The 15651-nt window shown below is 41.0% G+C and overlaps 2 protein-coding genes across 8 annotated transcripts in view; one reads left to right on the top strand and one right to left on the bottom strand.

The window, feature by feature from the left end:
- Positions 1-3312: 3312 nt before the first annotated feature.
- On the bottom strand, positions 3313-5857 carry s1pr4 (sphingosine-1-phosphate receptor 4). The gene is made up of 2 exons (XM_070832920.1): positions 5806-5857; positions 3313-5143 (listed from the first exon to the last, which is right to left on the bottom strand). Exon 2 carries the CDS (start codon positions 4986-4988, stop codon positions 3756-3758), a length of 1233 nt encoding a protein of 410 aa, XP_070689021.1. The 5' UTR covers positions 4989-5143; positions 5806-5857; the 3' UTR covers positions 3313-3755.
- A 4790-nt stretch (positions 5858-10647) lies between these two features.
- LOC139202278 (myosin IXB) overlaps positions 10648-15651 on the top strand; it is a 55916-nt gene continuing 50912 nt past the window's right edge. For all 7 annotated transcript variants that reach the window (XM_070831681.1, XM_070831674.1, XM_070831675.1 and 4 more), the window contains exon 1: positions 10648-11027. The gene's annotated coding sequence lies outside the window, so the exon portion shown is untranslated. The remainder of the gene's footprint in view (positions 11028-15651) is intronic.

Raw genomic sequence — 15651 nt, forward strand, 5'->3', positions numbered from 1 at the left:
GATTGAAGGACAGGATCACAGAGAAGTAAATTACGCTGCAGAGGCGGTTCAGGGGAAGTTTCTATAGACATTTTCATGTGTAGTTTTTCTTCAACAAACTAGGTCACTTTTTAACTGCCATAAAAGTATGTTCTTTCCCCTTTAAGTTTTCATGGGTTGTGTTTGATACTACTTGGGTGGAGTATTCCTTTAAAATCTTGTTATAACTTGATGGGAATGGTGGCCAAAATACCAAAAAAGAATCCAAAAGGTGGAATTTGCCTACAGTAAATAAAAATACTTTGAAATGATTACAAAAAAGCTGAGAACACAAACATCACTTATCCATGATGACGGACTAGAGATTTTAACATTTTTTAGATTTTCTTTTCCCAGGCTGTTATGTCACATTCAGTTCTTGTGCAGCTCGTGTCCTGTCGAGTTGTCGCAGTGCTGATGGCAACATATCACACTCTCCCCCGAGTAGCTTGGCTCTGCCTCACCCGCTGCCTTCCCTCTCCTCAGACACATCATTAGCTGTCTGCTGAACACCTGGAGGCAAAGCCAGCGAGGTAATTATTGAGGACATAGCCACGTCTGCACGCAACCATCATTAACCCATCGTACCTCATTTAGAGCAGAGAAAAGGCCTTGTTGTTGTAAGGGGAGACGGAGACAGAGCAGCGAGGATTGGTCATGTCAAATAAGATACAACAAATGTCTCTGAGCCTAGAGCTAATAAAGCCTGGAATTTGCTGTTGCTTTTTCATCAGGCACTGGACCTGGAGCTGTGCCAGGACCTTGGATGAGGGAGGCTTATCCCCTACTCTTAACCGTAAAGGTGCAGGAATTCATGAGAGGGGAACTCACACAAACACACACACACACACACATAGCCAGCAATGACATGTTTGCTTCCCCGGCCACAAAAAAACAGGAAAAGATTTTGAGGAGAGCAGGCCTCAGAGCTCCTCACTTCTCAGAAACCTCATAAACGACTGCAGATACCAGATTTAGAGCGTGTGAGTGTGTTTATGGGCATATTTGTCTCTGACTGTGCATGCGCATATACTATGTGTGTGTCTGTGTATTTTGAATGTGTGTTTTCCTGCCATTATGGCACATGATGCAGTAACGTCAGCCGCTGCGTGGGCGTCTGTTTCAGGTAAAAGGACAAAAGCAAAGTTTCTTGCTTTCTTGCCTCAACGCCTCATTTCCTTCAGTCGTCACTGACGAGCCTGTGCAGCTCACACGCCATAAACAGGAATGTCTGCGTGACAGGCTGCCAGGATAGTGGAACACCTCAAAAGGCATCATTGATAAGTGTGTGAATTGATTTTAAAGATCAGATGATTGCTTTTTTTTTGTTTATTTGTTTGTTTAGTTGCAACAACAGGATCGAGCTGAAGTAACTGCTGAACAGACTGGTTTTGTTGGTCCTTGCTTGCATGAATATACAGTATATTACAAACATTATAAAGAATTTATCTCTGGATTAGAGCTCCACTCTGTCATTGCACCAGTGTAATGTCTTCTTTTCATTGTGACACAAAGAGAGTGTTGATGTTGTATGTTGATTGAACACAGCACAACACACTGCACACAGCTTAAGTAAGTTTGTCACTCATGGGATATGTTGTTTAATTTATTAAAATGACACGGCACTGAAAATGACACTATCTGTAGAACAGTGCTAATAATAAATACTCATTAGACAATGGATAGAAAACCCCAGTATCATGTTTGAGCTTTTTAAAAAACACTCTATAAGAAAACACCTCCCAGGAAGGCCAATGGAGCAGAGGCTGACTTGAAGAGGGGATGGGACGTCAGCACTGCAGTCTACTGCAACACTTACAAGGCATTTAGAACGATATTCTGCAAATTCTGGTTGGAAAAAAAAGGATGGTTGGAAAATCTTATCACTAAAGAATAGTAACCTATCCCTGACTTTTTAATTTAGCAATAACACCAACATAGTTAAGGAAAGACTTTCTCCTAGTGGGGCCCAGCAACATGTCCCCACAAAACACTGTAGGCCCCACACTGTAAGTGTGTTCCCTATCTTTAGGCCCCACCAAGTTAGTCATACAAGAACACACACACACACACACACACACACACACACACAAACCAACCACACAAACGCTTATCAGCAGATTGATGTGTCAAGTGTAATTTGTAAAACCTGTTATAATGCATCAATCATTTTCAGACTATCTGCTGACACATTACTATTTTAATGGCTTTTAACATTTGAACCCGAATCTGGCGACGGTTGGTTGCTTGTTTCCAGGTGACTGTCGATCATATCAGATCAGACCACACGATTTGCAACAAACTAGATGAGATTTTGAGTGTTAAAAGCTCCATAAACAATAAGCACTGTTGTTTTCCCCGAATTTCAACTTTCATTGTTATTTCGTTGGTCATGGATATTTTGTGTTGGAGAAAAAGGGCATAAAGATGTAAACGGTCATTTCTTTAAGATATGGTGTGAGAATTGCACTACTGCCCAAGTGTGAAAAGAGATACCTCAGAAAGTAAAGCACCCACGTTATACTGAAAGTTGTAGTGATTAGTGACAGTGTTGCCGCCTCTCAGTTGAAACTGCACCTTCTTGTAGCAAACTATGGCACATGAAATAAAGAATGAAACTGCATAGCACATTCTGTATACCCTGTCTTTGCAGGTTTTGTTTTGTGAAAACACTTTTGCAAAATCTCATATCAAGACAAAACAAATTGTTCCAGTATGAAGTTGCAGGGGTACAGTATAGCCTTTATGACTTGGAGGTGCATACTGTCTGCTAAACCTTATCTATCTACCCTGCAGACTGGCATAATGAATTTATCAATTAGCCCCGGCTGTGTGTGCCCTTGGGGCTGCAGTCCCAGCCCTCACCTCCTCTGTGCTGAACCTCAATCAGTCATTCTGTCAGAAAAGCAGGGAGGGGAGAGCAGCCTGGAAAAGGACTTTTGAGGAGCCTGTTATGTCTAACAAAGAAAATGAGCCTCTAAAAGTAAAGTTAATAATATTTTCTCTCATGCAGACACATAAGTGTTTTGCAAAGCCTGCATTAAACTGATGAGAGAGCAAAGACCTTGTTTTTGTCAGATGTGGTAAATTTAGAAAACTATGATGCATTTGTATTGAGGTTACTGTAATGTGTATTCTCAGGCTGGGAAAGTCATTTTGAATCATCTCATCCATCTGCAGGAGCAGATGGGCTTCGATGGTGTGTCTCCCTCCAGAGGAAAGCATAGGTAGTATACTTACAGCATGCACGTATATATTTAGAGAAAAATAAACTTTATTCATATATTCATCGGTTGTTTTTATGTAAAGAACACCAGGCACAAAATGTTACAATACAGTGCAATACAAGTATATATGTACATGTTTTCCTATTCTGCACATTTCCATGATATCCATGTAAATAATACCTCTTGTAAATAATCTGCCTTAATATCCATAAAAATACGTATTTTTAATTGACTGGGTAACAGCAACAAATACAGTGCAACAACACAACACAAGTGTGTAAAATTAATTGAGAAAATAAATGTATGATAATGCAAAAAAAAGCTTTCTGTTCTATTATTACAACTCCAGTTTAAATTCATATTTTAATAGGTTTTCTGACAGTGTGTAATCATCAGTGCGAGTATCTTCTGGCAAAGCACTGTACATTCAAACCAAAACTCAGAGGAAATGCTTAGACGTGTATCAGTGCACACAGGTCTCGTTTGCTTGGGAGGGGAGCACATTGTGGTTTAACCACTTGAAACTGACAGGCAGCTGGTGGTGGAGCTCAGCCTGTATTTTCTGGGTGGCCTGCGGGGCTTGTTAGGAGTTGACGGCGGTGAGTTTACGCTCAGATTCCTGATCTTGTTGAAACTGTTCCTCAGACTGTCCCTCCTGTTTTCTGAGGTGCTGCTGGTTTCCTTGGATGTGAACGTGTCTGGGTGACAGAGGCCAGACCTCAGGCAGCAGCAGCACAGCAGCTCAGCCATAGCCCTCCTCATCTCACTGCTGCCCAAGGCGTAGATGATGGGGTTCAGGCCAGAGTTGAGGACAGCCAGGGCAATGAAATAGTCAGCACTGAACAGCAGTGCACACTGACGTGAGACGCAAAAGAAATCCACCAGCAACAGCAGGAACAGCGGCCCCCAGCAGACCATAAAGACCCCGACAATGGTGATGACAGTTTTAAGCAGAGCCAAGGAGCGCTTGCGACTGCGCTGTGGCCCCAGCTGGGCACTCCTGTGCACATGGCAGTAGATGGCACCATAGAGCACGCCAATAGCTAGGAGGATGAGGAAGAAGATGATGAGAGCGAAAAAGATGTAGGTCTTGGAGTAGAGAGGGAGGAGGGTGGAGCATCTGTCCAGGCTGCACATGCAGTTCCAGCCCAGCAAGGGGAGGAAGCCAATCACCAGCGCAAACCCCCAGCAGAGTGCCACCAGGCCGTAGATCCTACAATAGGTCTTCTTGGCTGACTTCTGGGGCAGTGGCTTCATCATAGTGGCGTAACGCTCCACAGCAATCAGCAACAAACTGAATATGGATGCTGCCAGGGCCACAAACAGCATACCTTCCCTGAAGAGCCACAGAGCAGGGGTGAGGCGAAACGTCTGGCTGCCTGACAAAAAGATGTTGACGACATAGGCAGCACCTGTGAGGAGGTCACTGAGCGTGATGTTGGCAATGCAGACATAAACCCAGCGCCGGCTGTGGCGGATGCGGGAGATGACGGCCACAAGCACCAGTAGATTCTCCAGGATGATGAAAATACTGAAGGCGAGGAAGAAAGCTGTGGAGGCGCTGATGATGCTCTGTGCGTTTGAGATGGTCCTGTTCTGCAGGCGGCCTGTGTGGTTGTAATGCCGCAGGATCACATGGCTGATCCCAGTGGCTGTGGCGTTGGTGTTGTTGCTGGGGTTACTGGGTAAGTGGTACAAGTGGGGGCACGAGGAGGAAGAAGTGAGGGAGGAGAGGACATTCATGGCAGCAGCTGGGCTGGTCAAGATCGAGGCAGTGGGAGGGAACAGGCTGAGCAGAGCTGCTACGAGCTTCACGGGAATTAGTGTGGAACTCCTGTGATCGAACAGGCTAACGTCACACTCTAACCACTGGAGCTCTGCCTGTGCACAACACACACCTGAGCGGACAAGAGAAGGACAAGGAATAAGAGCAATTTCTATACAGCATCTGTGCAAACATAAAAGATAATTCTTCTTGCTCTATTTCCTATGGGCTTCCTCATTATGGTGCTTCAGTCGATTTAAAAGGCATAATTTAAATGCCTCCATCCTGCCGCAATACTCCACCTAGCTGTGGTTAACACAGGATGAGTGAGCAGGTGCAAAGGGCATTTAAGTCACCGCATGATGGATATACATGCTTTGTTTATTACAAGGATGCTGTAAAATTTCTTAAAATCCTCAAGCAGCAACGCTGACTGAATACTATAATTATGTACTGTAATATAATTACTTTCTTAATGAGCAAACACCTCAGTTAATTTTGTTCTTTTTCTCCTAAAACTCTCTTTGGTGGCATCAATCAAAATCAACTCCTGAAAACTGAGTGTTTTTTTCATTTTTTCAAAGCTTCATATTGTTTTAAATGAAATCTGAGGAAAAACGTGAAATATAAGTTCATTTTTCCACAAAGTGTAGTGTGAATACTGAAATCCATCAAAAAATTACAATATTTGACATTGTATTCCACTAACATGCTATTATATGTTGATAAATTCCATTACAGGTAATTATCACAGCTGTAGAGTGAAGTGAATGCTGTGCAGTAGAGAGTACTTACTCTGGCTGCTGCTGGTGATGCTGAGTGTGTGAGAAGATTGCCACTGACTACAGATTTTTACAGCACATTTTGATGGGGAAGTAAGCCAAAGAAGGTTAGATATATACACCACACCCAAACACCACACACACACACACACACACACACACACACACACACACACACACACACACACAAACACACACACACACACACACACAAACACACACACTCTTCATATGCAACAAAGTGATTGCAGTTACTTTTGTTCTGTCACCTTATAAAGAGACAAAGCAATAGTGAGAATTTCATAGTTACTCACAATTCTAAATTTCACAGGCGGAGAAGTTGCTCGACAAGTATCTTCCATCTATTTCACAATATTTATTCTATTCTAACTGATATTTAATAATTTTCCACCACTGTTCTGGTGCATCAAGATCATCATATTATCCCTGGACAGATTTTACTACAACAGCACATCAAATCCTATTGCTCAAGTTGTCCTATGATAACTCATACGGGAACTGCTCTTTCAAAACACATGCCATAACAACACAGTAGTAACATGACTCAATATTTTTAAGGATATGTGGAAAGAATCGTGCTCGTGCTTACGAGACCTTGGCATCTAGCCAAAGCTAGGTAGAATTTATTTTTCTCAATATTTCTCAGAAAGTACAAGAGAAAAACAGGAACTCCAAATCAGATGGAAATGTGCCCCTCCCTGCAAATATAGGGTTTCATATGCCTCATCACACAGCTGTGGTTGTTGGTTTAGGGGGACAGAGCACCGTCACACTGTTCACTTCATGCTGTTATTGTCACCATGCATGACACACTTGACTTCAACAAACCTCCAACCACACACCAGCAGACCCTAGCCGCATGCCATAAGACAGGCAGCTGCAGTGAGACCATGACCACTTTCAAGTCAACCATAAACACATTTTATACTGAGAACCAGCGTATGTGGCATCCTGCAAGCTCCAGAAAGTGATGCCAGACCCCAAAATCAAGAAACCACTTCTCAAATATGAGCAAGACCAGATCCAGTGGCTGAACATATTTGCCCTTCAGAGAGGAGCTTTCAAAGAGCTATGATTATATATTTCAAGCTTTCAGCAAAGTAGGCTCTAATTGTATCAGTGCACTATAATTATCATTTATCAAATGCTTCAAAAGCATGCTAAAAAGGGCCAAATGAAACCTCTGAGAAAATGTAACTATAATCACGCCAGTGCTCCAAATATTTCTCTAAGAAAATATTGATTCTCGTGCTTATAGAGAATGTCATTATTTTAGCAAACTGTCATCTTCCATCTATCTCCATCACTAATATGGTTCTGTGCTTTTACTCAGTTGATGTCCAGTTTGCATGGTTTCTCCATTCAAGAGCAAGAAAAGGGTAACGAGGGTAATATAACAATGAGAGACTTGACCTACATTATGGCTCAGGTGTAACGGCAATGAGACGTAACATTCATGCGCTTTCCCCCTGAAATCATAGTGGCTAATTTCAAACACAACTTCTCCTTTTCAGTCCTGACATGTAAAAACAAAACAGACATGCATCAGTAAATCATATAGTAAAAATGGTAATACAGGATATGCGTTGCAAATCAAAATCTTTTGATACTGTGGCGAAGCAGTAATTGTAGATGAATTGAGGAAAAAGAAAAGCACGTAAAAAACAACAAGCTATTGCAACCTGAGGTGTTAACAACACTCACAACTGTTGAGAAAACGCCCTTAGTCTGAAAATACAACTTCAAGCAGCATTGTAACCACAAAGTGCGTATTCTAAACCACAAATGTTTGTGTGTGTGTGTGTGCGTGTGTGTGTTGTGAAAGACTAACTGATATGCAGAGCCAGCCCTCTGCGCTTTGACATTAAAAAAGATTGTGCTTGTGCTTTCAAGTCAGTTCAGTGACATTATTGTTGGACCAAAGATATCCACCAAAATACTACCATCCTCTTCAGAAGTAACTGTGAGGTAACTGTGTAATAGGCTTTTTTCACGGAGGACATTTTGAATGAGGGCAGGAGTCCATTTAGCTGCTTTAGTTTCTGGGTGCTGCCATTGTGCATGCTGGTTTATTGTCACGACTCACTAAGACAGAGCCACAGTTAATGTTACTATTAACACCTGTGCTTTTCTCACTATGGCAAGTCAAAATGTCTGCAGTATAGCAGACTTATGGAAAATGTGCATTAAGTTATCAAAAAATCTGCGAGAGAGCCCTCAGGTCTCGCAAATTACACAGTGAGCCCTTATGCACAATAATAAAACATATGTAGACATCTCAGTGACTGTGACTGGACATTATGACGAGTTTTGCTAGTGTCAGCATTTAGTGAATATAACAGAGACATCATCTTTTGGCACTTCCATATTTGTCTCTGTGTTCAGCTTTGGTAGATGTTGCTGAGGTCCACACACATTGAGGAGGACCTGACCTGAAACTGAGTCACATTGATTGAACCTGTGGGCAGCAAAAAAAGCAAAAAAAAGCATAAAAATCAAATTGTCAAAACCTGGCACCTACATTACCATTTTCACTTTCAGCTCCAACTGATGCTGACTCAAGTGACATCACTTTGAGGGAATATATTAAAGTTTTGCACAGCTCTCTCTGGATCCAGAAAAGGCTTTAAACAACTTTTTCTCTTTTTGATGTGTAAAGTCGATGAAGTTCAATTTTAAAACCTCAGCTCATGCTGTGCAGTATGTTTCTCTTCTACATAATTCAAGGTTGCTCTGCCATTTAAAGCTGCATTCAATATTTTTTAACCACTCAGGGGCAGAAGAATTTCACAACAAGCTGAAGGACGGTCCTGACATGAAAGTCCAGAGGTGGACAAACATGTCGCACAGAGAGCCAGCAGCCTGCTGGGTTTCATTGCAACCGAAGCTTCCACCAACTCAATCATTAGTACTGATGTAAACAGAGAGGAAGCTCCGCTGCTGAGTGCACCAGTCGGACTGAAAACCTGCAGACTGCTGGCTCTGCATGGAGTACACCACCCCTGTACTACTGCCTCATACAGTTGTTATGGCTTACATACAAGCAAACAATTGCCTGCTTACACATCAACAGCACGGCCAGATCTTACAAATCACACACACAACCACTTTATTATTGTTTGAAAAATGCTGATTGGTCATTAAGCCATTTAGGAAACCACCTCCCTTCCTGTTATGACTCTTTGATGGCAACTTCCACTGTGTGTTGTGGTCAAACAACTACAAATATCACTGTGATACTGGTATGATGGAGACAATTAAAACTGGCCGTTTAAAAAAAAAAATCGGATGACAATTATGGACAATTTGTTGGACAAATGGCTTGATGTGGTGCTAGAAGAGCCTGGAATGGAAAAAAATGTAAATCCAAAGTCATGGTTGAGAGGTTAGTGGTTACTATCAATATATAACTTTTTTATTATGGTGACACAATCTGGCTAAATAGTGTAATTTATGAACTATGTATTTCAGACAAATGTGGATGCATGGTTTGCTGCATGATGTTGAGCAGGCAACATCTGGTGGCCTAAAACCAGTATTACAGTCATTTTCGCGTCAAGAGGAAAACATGCACCATCACTGTGAACTCGCTGGAGGATGCTAAAAAGCTCACTGAGCTTATGACATTTCATAAAACTTTATTACTATTTGAGAAGTATAATCATGTTAATTATGGATGACAACTTCACGTAAGATGGAACAAATCACAGTTCACTTTTCTCTAAACGGACAATTGAAGTTCACCTCTGTGTATCTTGGACTGGATTTGCATTTCATACACTAGACACAAGAGATCTCAGATTCTTAATGTAAAATTAATTTATTTCATTACAATCATTCACTCCTTGTCTGCACATTGAGAAGGGGCTTCTACACTTTAAATAAACACATCTACGCTAAACATTTCCAATAAAAGGTTGAGGATAGTGGTCACTCTTCCAGGAAGCAATGGCCAAATTATGAAAACACAACAAAAATATAGCACAACAAATTTAATGACAGTGAAAAGCAATCACAAAACAATTAAACACCACTAAAGATGTCATGAACAAGAGTTCAAGAGAACAGGGGTATTGTAATGATTAGTACAGTGACAAAGAGACAGGAATTGCCAAAGTTTAGGCGGGTTAGATGACAAATTAGGCAGAAAAGAAAAAAAAAATAACACAGAAGAAAAATCAATATCAAATCCCCACAGAAAGTACCGAATATTAATTCATCTAGCAAACATACTTAGAATGTTGTATTAGTAACACATTGGTCAACTTGGTTAGCAGTAAACTGATAGTGGAATAACTAAATTAACATACCACACATCATCAATCAAAACAAACCACTTATAATAATAAAAGATGACTATATTACCCCTGACATGATTACCTATGAATAACTACAGATAAAGTAGATACAGTAGATATTTACTTGCTCACAGATCTGACAAAATGGTGGATGTAACAACGTCAGTTAAACTGTTGCTATGGAATTGTGCCAATAGCGGTTGCTACTAGCAACAGAACGTTCCACTGAAACCAACGGCTTCTAGAACAAACACAGCTCATGAATTCATTTCAGGACGAAAAAAAAAGAGATTTTTCTCTACATTTTTCTACTAAAATAGCCTAAATGTTTGCGTACATTACCCGAGCCTTTGTACCGCCGCTGTAATCCCATAGAGGGCGCTGTTCTTTAATAAATGTCCCCGAGCAACAGGGTGCCTTCATTGTACAGAATCTGGCTTCAGCCTTTTTCCTCAACTTTTTTTTTTCTCTCCGCTCAGACTGCTTCTGTTATTTGGGCAAAGAGAGAGGAAGTAGCGACAGGCTAGGTGGTTAGCCGGTCTGAAACCACACAGCCTGTGAGGAAAGACTGGACTTTTGAGCCTATTTTATCTCCGCGGCTGCTCTTCTTTATTTAATATAAGCGTGTGAGCAGACTACGGGTTTTTTTTGTTTTTTTTGGTCGGTTCGTTTTATCTGCTCTCCACCCCGGTTTCAAACCCTCAAACTGACTCAACTGGGAGCTTTTTGTCTTGTGTGGGACTCCTCCGTTGTTGTTAGCCTGGTCCGTACAAGTCAGCCTCGGGTTCATTAAGGGTGAAAACAAACCACACACCGAAAAGCTGCGACTTGGTTATCATTTATTCATTTTTTTTTTCAATCCCGAGGAATGCAGTTAAGGATTACACCAAGACAATGAGAAAAACAGCCGCGAAAGGTACGTTAACTACATTTGCTAGTCCACTCGGCTTTGTACGAGCTTGTTCTTTAAAGCAAAAGTGTGTATGGCAAAATAATGAATTTGTCTAAAGATTCCTTCTGTCGAAAGATAAATGTGTATAATTTTTTTTGACCACCAGGCACTTCACTGACAGAGCTGTTAAAGGAAGTTATGGTGAAGTAGCTCTATGTTAACCCTTGTTACGGCTGCCTATTTAAAAAAAGTAACTCGCAGTAGCATTTTTAAGTCCCATTTTCAGACACAGTGGAGCTAGCTTACTAAGGCTAGCTAACTTTCACAGCCGTCCCTGCAGTGATAGCCCTTGATAACAGCAGGTCGCCTGTTTGGTTAGTACCACAGTAGCATAGCTGCATCCAGTGTGTGAAGGAGCTGGGAATGCAGGCTGACTTGTTGCAGCTGCAGTGTCCCCAGGCCAGGCTGGCTATGTGACTAACCCAACACTACATGTCAGTGGGATTGTTGTTGTTGTTTTCTTGGACTCACTTGGATTTCAGAAATAAACTCCAGTGTTGAGTTTGCACACTCTTGAGTCCTTGACATAAATCAGACCAGGACAGTGTAGAAGGAGGTGAACTGCATCTTATCCAAATTACCAGTGTATGATAACTGTTATTATGTGTCCTCCATGGTGCACAATTTATGGCTGAGGTAGAATACTGTAGCAATAGATTTATTTAGAGCTGGGAGATGTATTTGTATTGTATTGTTCTGGTGATACGGGATAAATATTGTCCAGGCCTTTTTAATTTATTATGATACAGCTTGTATGTTTATTTATATGACAGCATGATAAATGTATTCAGAATCATATGTGAAATAAGCACGCTAATGCGATCATTTTGTAGCTGTTTCCTCCATACAGTAGCACTTTAGCCAGCCCTTCACAAAACCTTCCACACAGGACCGAGCTCTCGCTACATGACTAACGTCTGGGTGGTGGAAAAAAGTAATCACACATAGGAACACTAAAATTACACACATATGCACTTCACTTAGAAGTTCCTCTCCCTCTCTGTTTCCCTCTTTCCATTTCTCTGACTTACTTTGGTCTCAACTCTTCTAGGGGCTTAACTAGAAATAATTTCCTCATGGTAAAATAATAAATTTACACTCCCCTCTGTCATACTGGCAGCTGTTGTGACCCAGGACTTCAGGAATGGCTTGACATAGCTGTCAGAGGGGAAAATGATAAATGTTCATACGCAGGAGGGTTTATGGATGTACAACAAATAGGTAGGGCAGCAACATATAATGGGTGGAATTCCCCATCCTATTTTTTTTCTAGGTTTAGGTAAGTTTTAGTGAAATTTTCTGAGGAAATTACAGTTTTAAAGTGTATATTGTTATTTTTTTAGTTTGATTTATCCTCCGATAACAATTCACAAAACATTGACAATAGCAAGTCCTTTCTTTACCATAAATAAATAAATAATTATACAACTAACCATAACAAAACAGTCAGGGACCAGTTTTCACCCCATGTTTATGGATTCAAAAGAGCACACTACAGGTTTGAACTACAAAGCTACTGCATGGAATATAAATGCAAATGAAATCTTGTTAAAACGGCATCTCATTATAAAGAGTAGTCCAAAAAGACAAGCCTTTTAAGTAAGTCTTCAAGACCAATCTCTTGAAGTGACAGAGTGCAGATTACATTATGACATATTTGATCTTACATGTTGTTTTTCTCTTTTCATGAATTCAATAGTCACCAATACAGTTATTGGATATAACACTGTGTACACTGTACAACCTATACTATATAACCTAATCAATTTCAGCAAACGGTAATTTGATCAAAAAAATTGACCACCTTCTTCAGTTATAATGGGTGGAGTAACACCAGAGGCGTGTGGAGGTCTAGTTGGTGTGTTCAGCACCTGTAAACCCACTGATGGTGTTGGGCCTGGATGCTACACTGTGCTGTGGATCAAGCATCCTCATGTTCAATCCTATCAAGGTCCCCATCTGTCATATTCAAAATCTAATTAACATCCCAATCCCTCAGAAAAAGCTTAAGAGTCAAATCTCCATTTATTAAAATCTTTCCTGTCTCACGATTTCAATTATAGTAACTATTTAGAAATTTAAAAAGGAAGAGATGAGATCTGACTGAATACAGATATTATTCAGATATAAACACATAATCCTCTCTAAACATGAATGAATAGCATCTGAACTGTTTTTTTTCACTTGACAGATCGGTTCCAATATCTTCAAATGATGGCACACAGCCTGTTTTATTTATCCCATACCTCCTTAAATTGTTCTGCCCGCTGAAAGGCTCTGCCATGTTTGAAAGAAAGAGGCCATATGGCCCCCCGTTAATGGCTGGTGCTCTGCAAGCCCCATAGCAGAACTGACAGTTGTTGTGGACAAGAAGGGGGTGGGGGAAGGAAGACCAATTACATCTCCAGCTCTGCCCTGGGTTGTAATTGGTCTACACATCCTGGCGGATGCAATTGTGTGAAACTGCGGATGAAAAGATAATTGCCTCAATCATCGCCATGCCAGCATCTCTCAGAGGAGACTCAAGGAGAGATTCAAGGGTTTCAAGGCTTCGGTGTTATTACATTAATTTTCAATCACTGAATCTCACCTTACATGTCATTAAAAGTTAATTCCCTCAGAGAAAACACTATAAATCAGTCTAACCTGAGCTCAGTGTTTTTTAATGGTCCATATAGCTTGTTGGTTTTATCTGGAGAGCCAGTGTCCTGTTTGTTGTAGTATGCTGTTGTTTTTAATAGATTTTAGTCTGAAGCTGTTTTGGATCAACCTGAACCACATTAGAGGAACTGTTGTTGTTTCCTAATACAACACTTATCAGGCAAGCTCCTCTCTGCTCTGACACCACGACCGCAGCAAGCAAGATAGTTTATAGAAATGCAAAATACTTTTTAAAGGTAACAATAATGAAGCGGTGGGCAAAATGGAAATTAGATTACATTGGTTTATTTTTACAGTGATGTCATGTGGTCTTTAGTGTCTTGTGGTCAGCTTTATATGAGCAGTATATTGTTAGCTGATGACTTTAGAGGTGTGTAGGCTGTTCTGCAATTCTGTGGAGGTTGCAATGGATCAGTCAGCACCTGTCAAGTGTCTATCTTATCTTTTGTGTTTTCAGGGTCGGAAGTGTTAGGTTTTTCTAGAATTACTTGGAAAACATTTTGTTTCTCACAACTGTTTGGTGAATCAGTATTAGTGTGGGAAATCAGCTAGAATGTGACTGAAAAATGCTGTATGTCATCCATGCCAACCACAGTAGCGTTTGTAGTCTGGTTTCAGCCTACTGTTTGGTTTGTATGCATAAAGTCTAAGATTGTGCAAGATTGTGACCGACTTTCTCTTACTTTAAATTATTGTAAAAACTCAAAATAAAGGTGCAGGAAGTCATCTTGTGTTTTGTCTGTTTGCCTAGTTCGAAGCAAAGATGTAGAGTTTGTGTACTGTATTGTGACCCTGATCATGTGAGTTTTGTATTAGGCTGTATTACTGTTCCTCTTTTCGTGTTTTGAATTTGACTAATTTAGGTCTCTGACAGAACAAGGACAGAAGAACACGTCGAGCCATGGCGTGCTGTTGCAGCAGAGTTATTTCTAACGTGTCCCTCTGCAGCATGCGTTGTCTCTATGTGAAGTTGACGTACTGAGCCAAGATTATGTAGGCTGCCTGTGGGATGATGCAGACACCTGCAGTCCCAAGGCCCTGCAGAACAGCCTCAGTAGGTCAGATACAACCAGCTAACACCCCGAGGCATATGCAACACACTTTTTATCACTGGATCAAGGGTATACTCTCTGATTTGAACTGACCCGGCAGGTTATTATTTCTGCCAATCATTTTTTGCGTGAACACTAGATGAGTTTGTATTCTTTGTTATGCAATATTTACATTTTTTTTTTTACATGAAAAATTAATGCAGACCAAGTGTCAGTTTGTTTGCTACTACATGAGAGGTATAGTGAAGGGCTCATTGCCAAGGGCTTGGCGAGAAAGTCAGACTTGTCGAGGCTTGTGTTCCTACTACCTGTGTGCTTATGAGGAGGATGTCTGTGTCTCTTTGTGACTTACACTGCTGTTGAAGAACACAAGGATGGACTGGATTAGGTGTCATTCTGTCTTTTGTAAACTGGTGGGCTGGCTCAGGTGCTAGTATTATAACTTCAGGAGAATCTAATCTAAGATCTTGTGTCACTCAGCCGTTGAAAAAGCCTCATCTCCATATGTTCTCATCACAAAAGCGTTGACAGCTCATTTGAATAGGTTGTGATGAGTAAAAACGGGATGCTACCTGTTCATTCAGTAAAGCAAGCAGGGTAGGTCTATGATGACAGAGGAGGAAAGGAATGGAGAGAAGGAGGTCAGAAAGGAGAAATGGGACTCCGCTATGTGTGCATATGTGAGTGCTTTTGTGTACATACAGTGTCAATGCTTAGTGCAATAATGTGGCAGGAATGCTCCAGGGTCCGCCTTTCTGTGGCGAGAGATTGGAGAAAAAAATAGCCTTGCATTCTGCAGGAAGCTGCTAACTGAGCTTTGCAGTGTGGATTTGCAGCGACCTGTATTTTGTAGAGACTGGACCAGATGGAGAGTG

The sequence above is a fragment of the Pempheris klunzingeri genome, chromosome 6 (genome assembly GCF_042242105.1).
Source record: "Pempheris klunzingeri isolate RE-2024b chromosome 6, fPemKlu1.hap1, whole genome shotgun sequence".
NCBI classification, from domain to species: Eukaryota; Metazoa; Chordata; class Actinopteri; order Acropomatiformes; family Pempheridae; genus Pempheris; species Pempheris klunzingeri.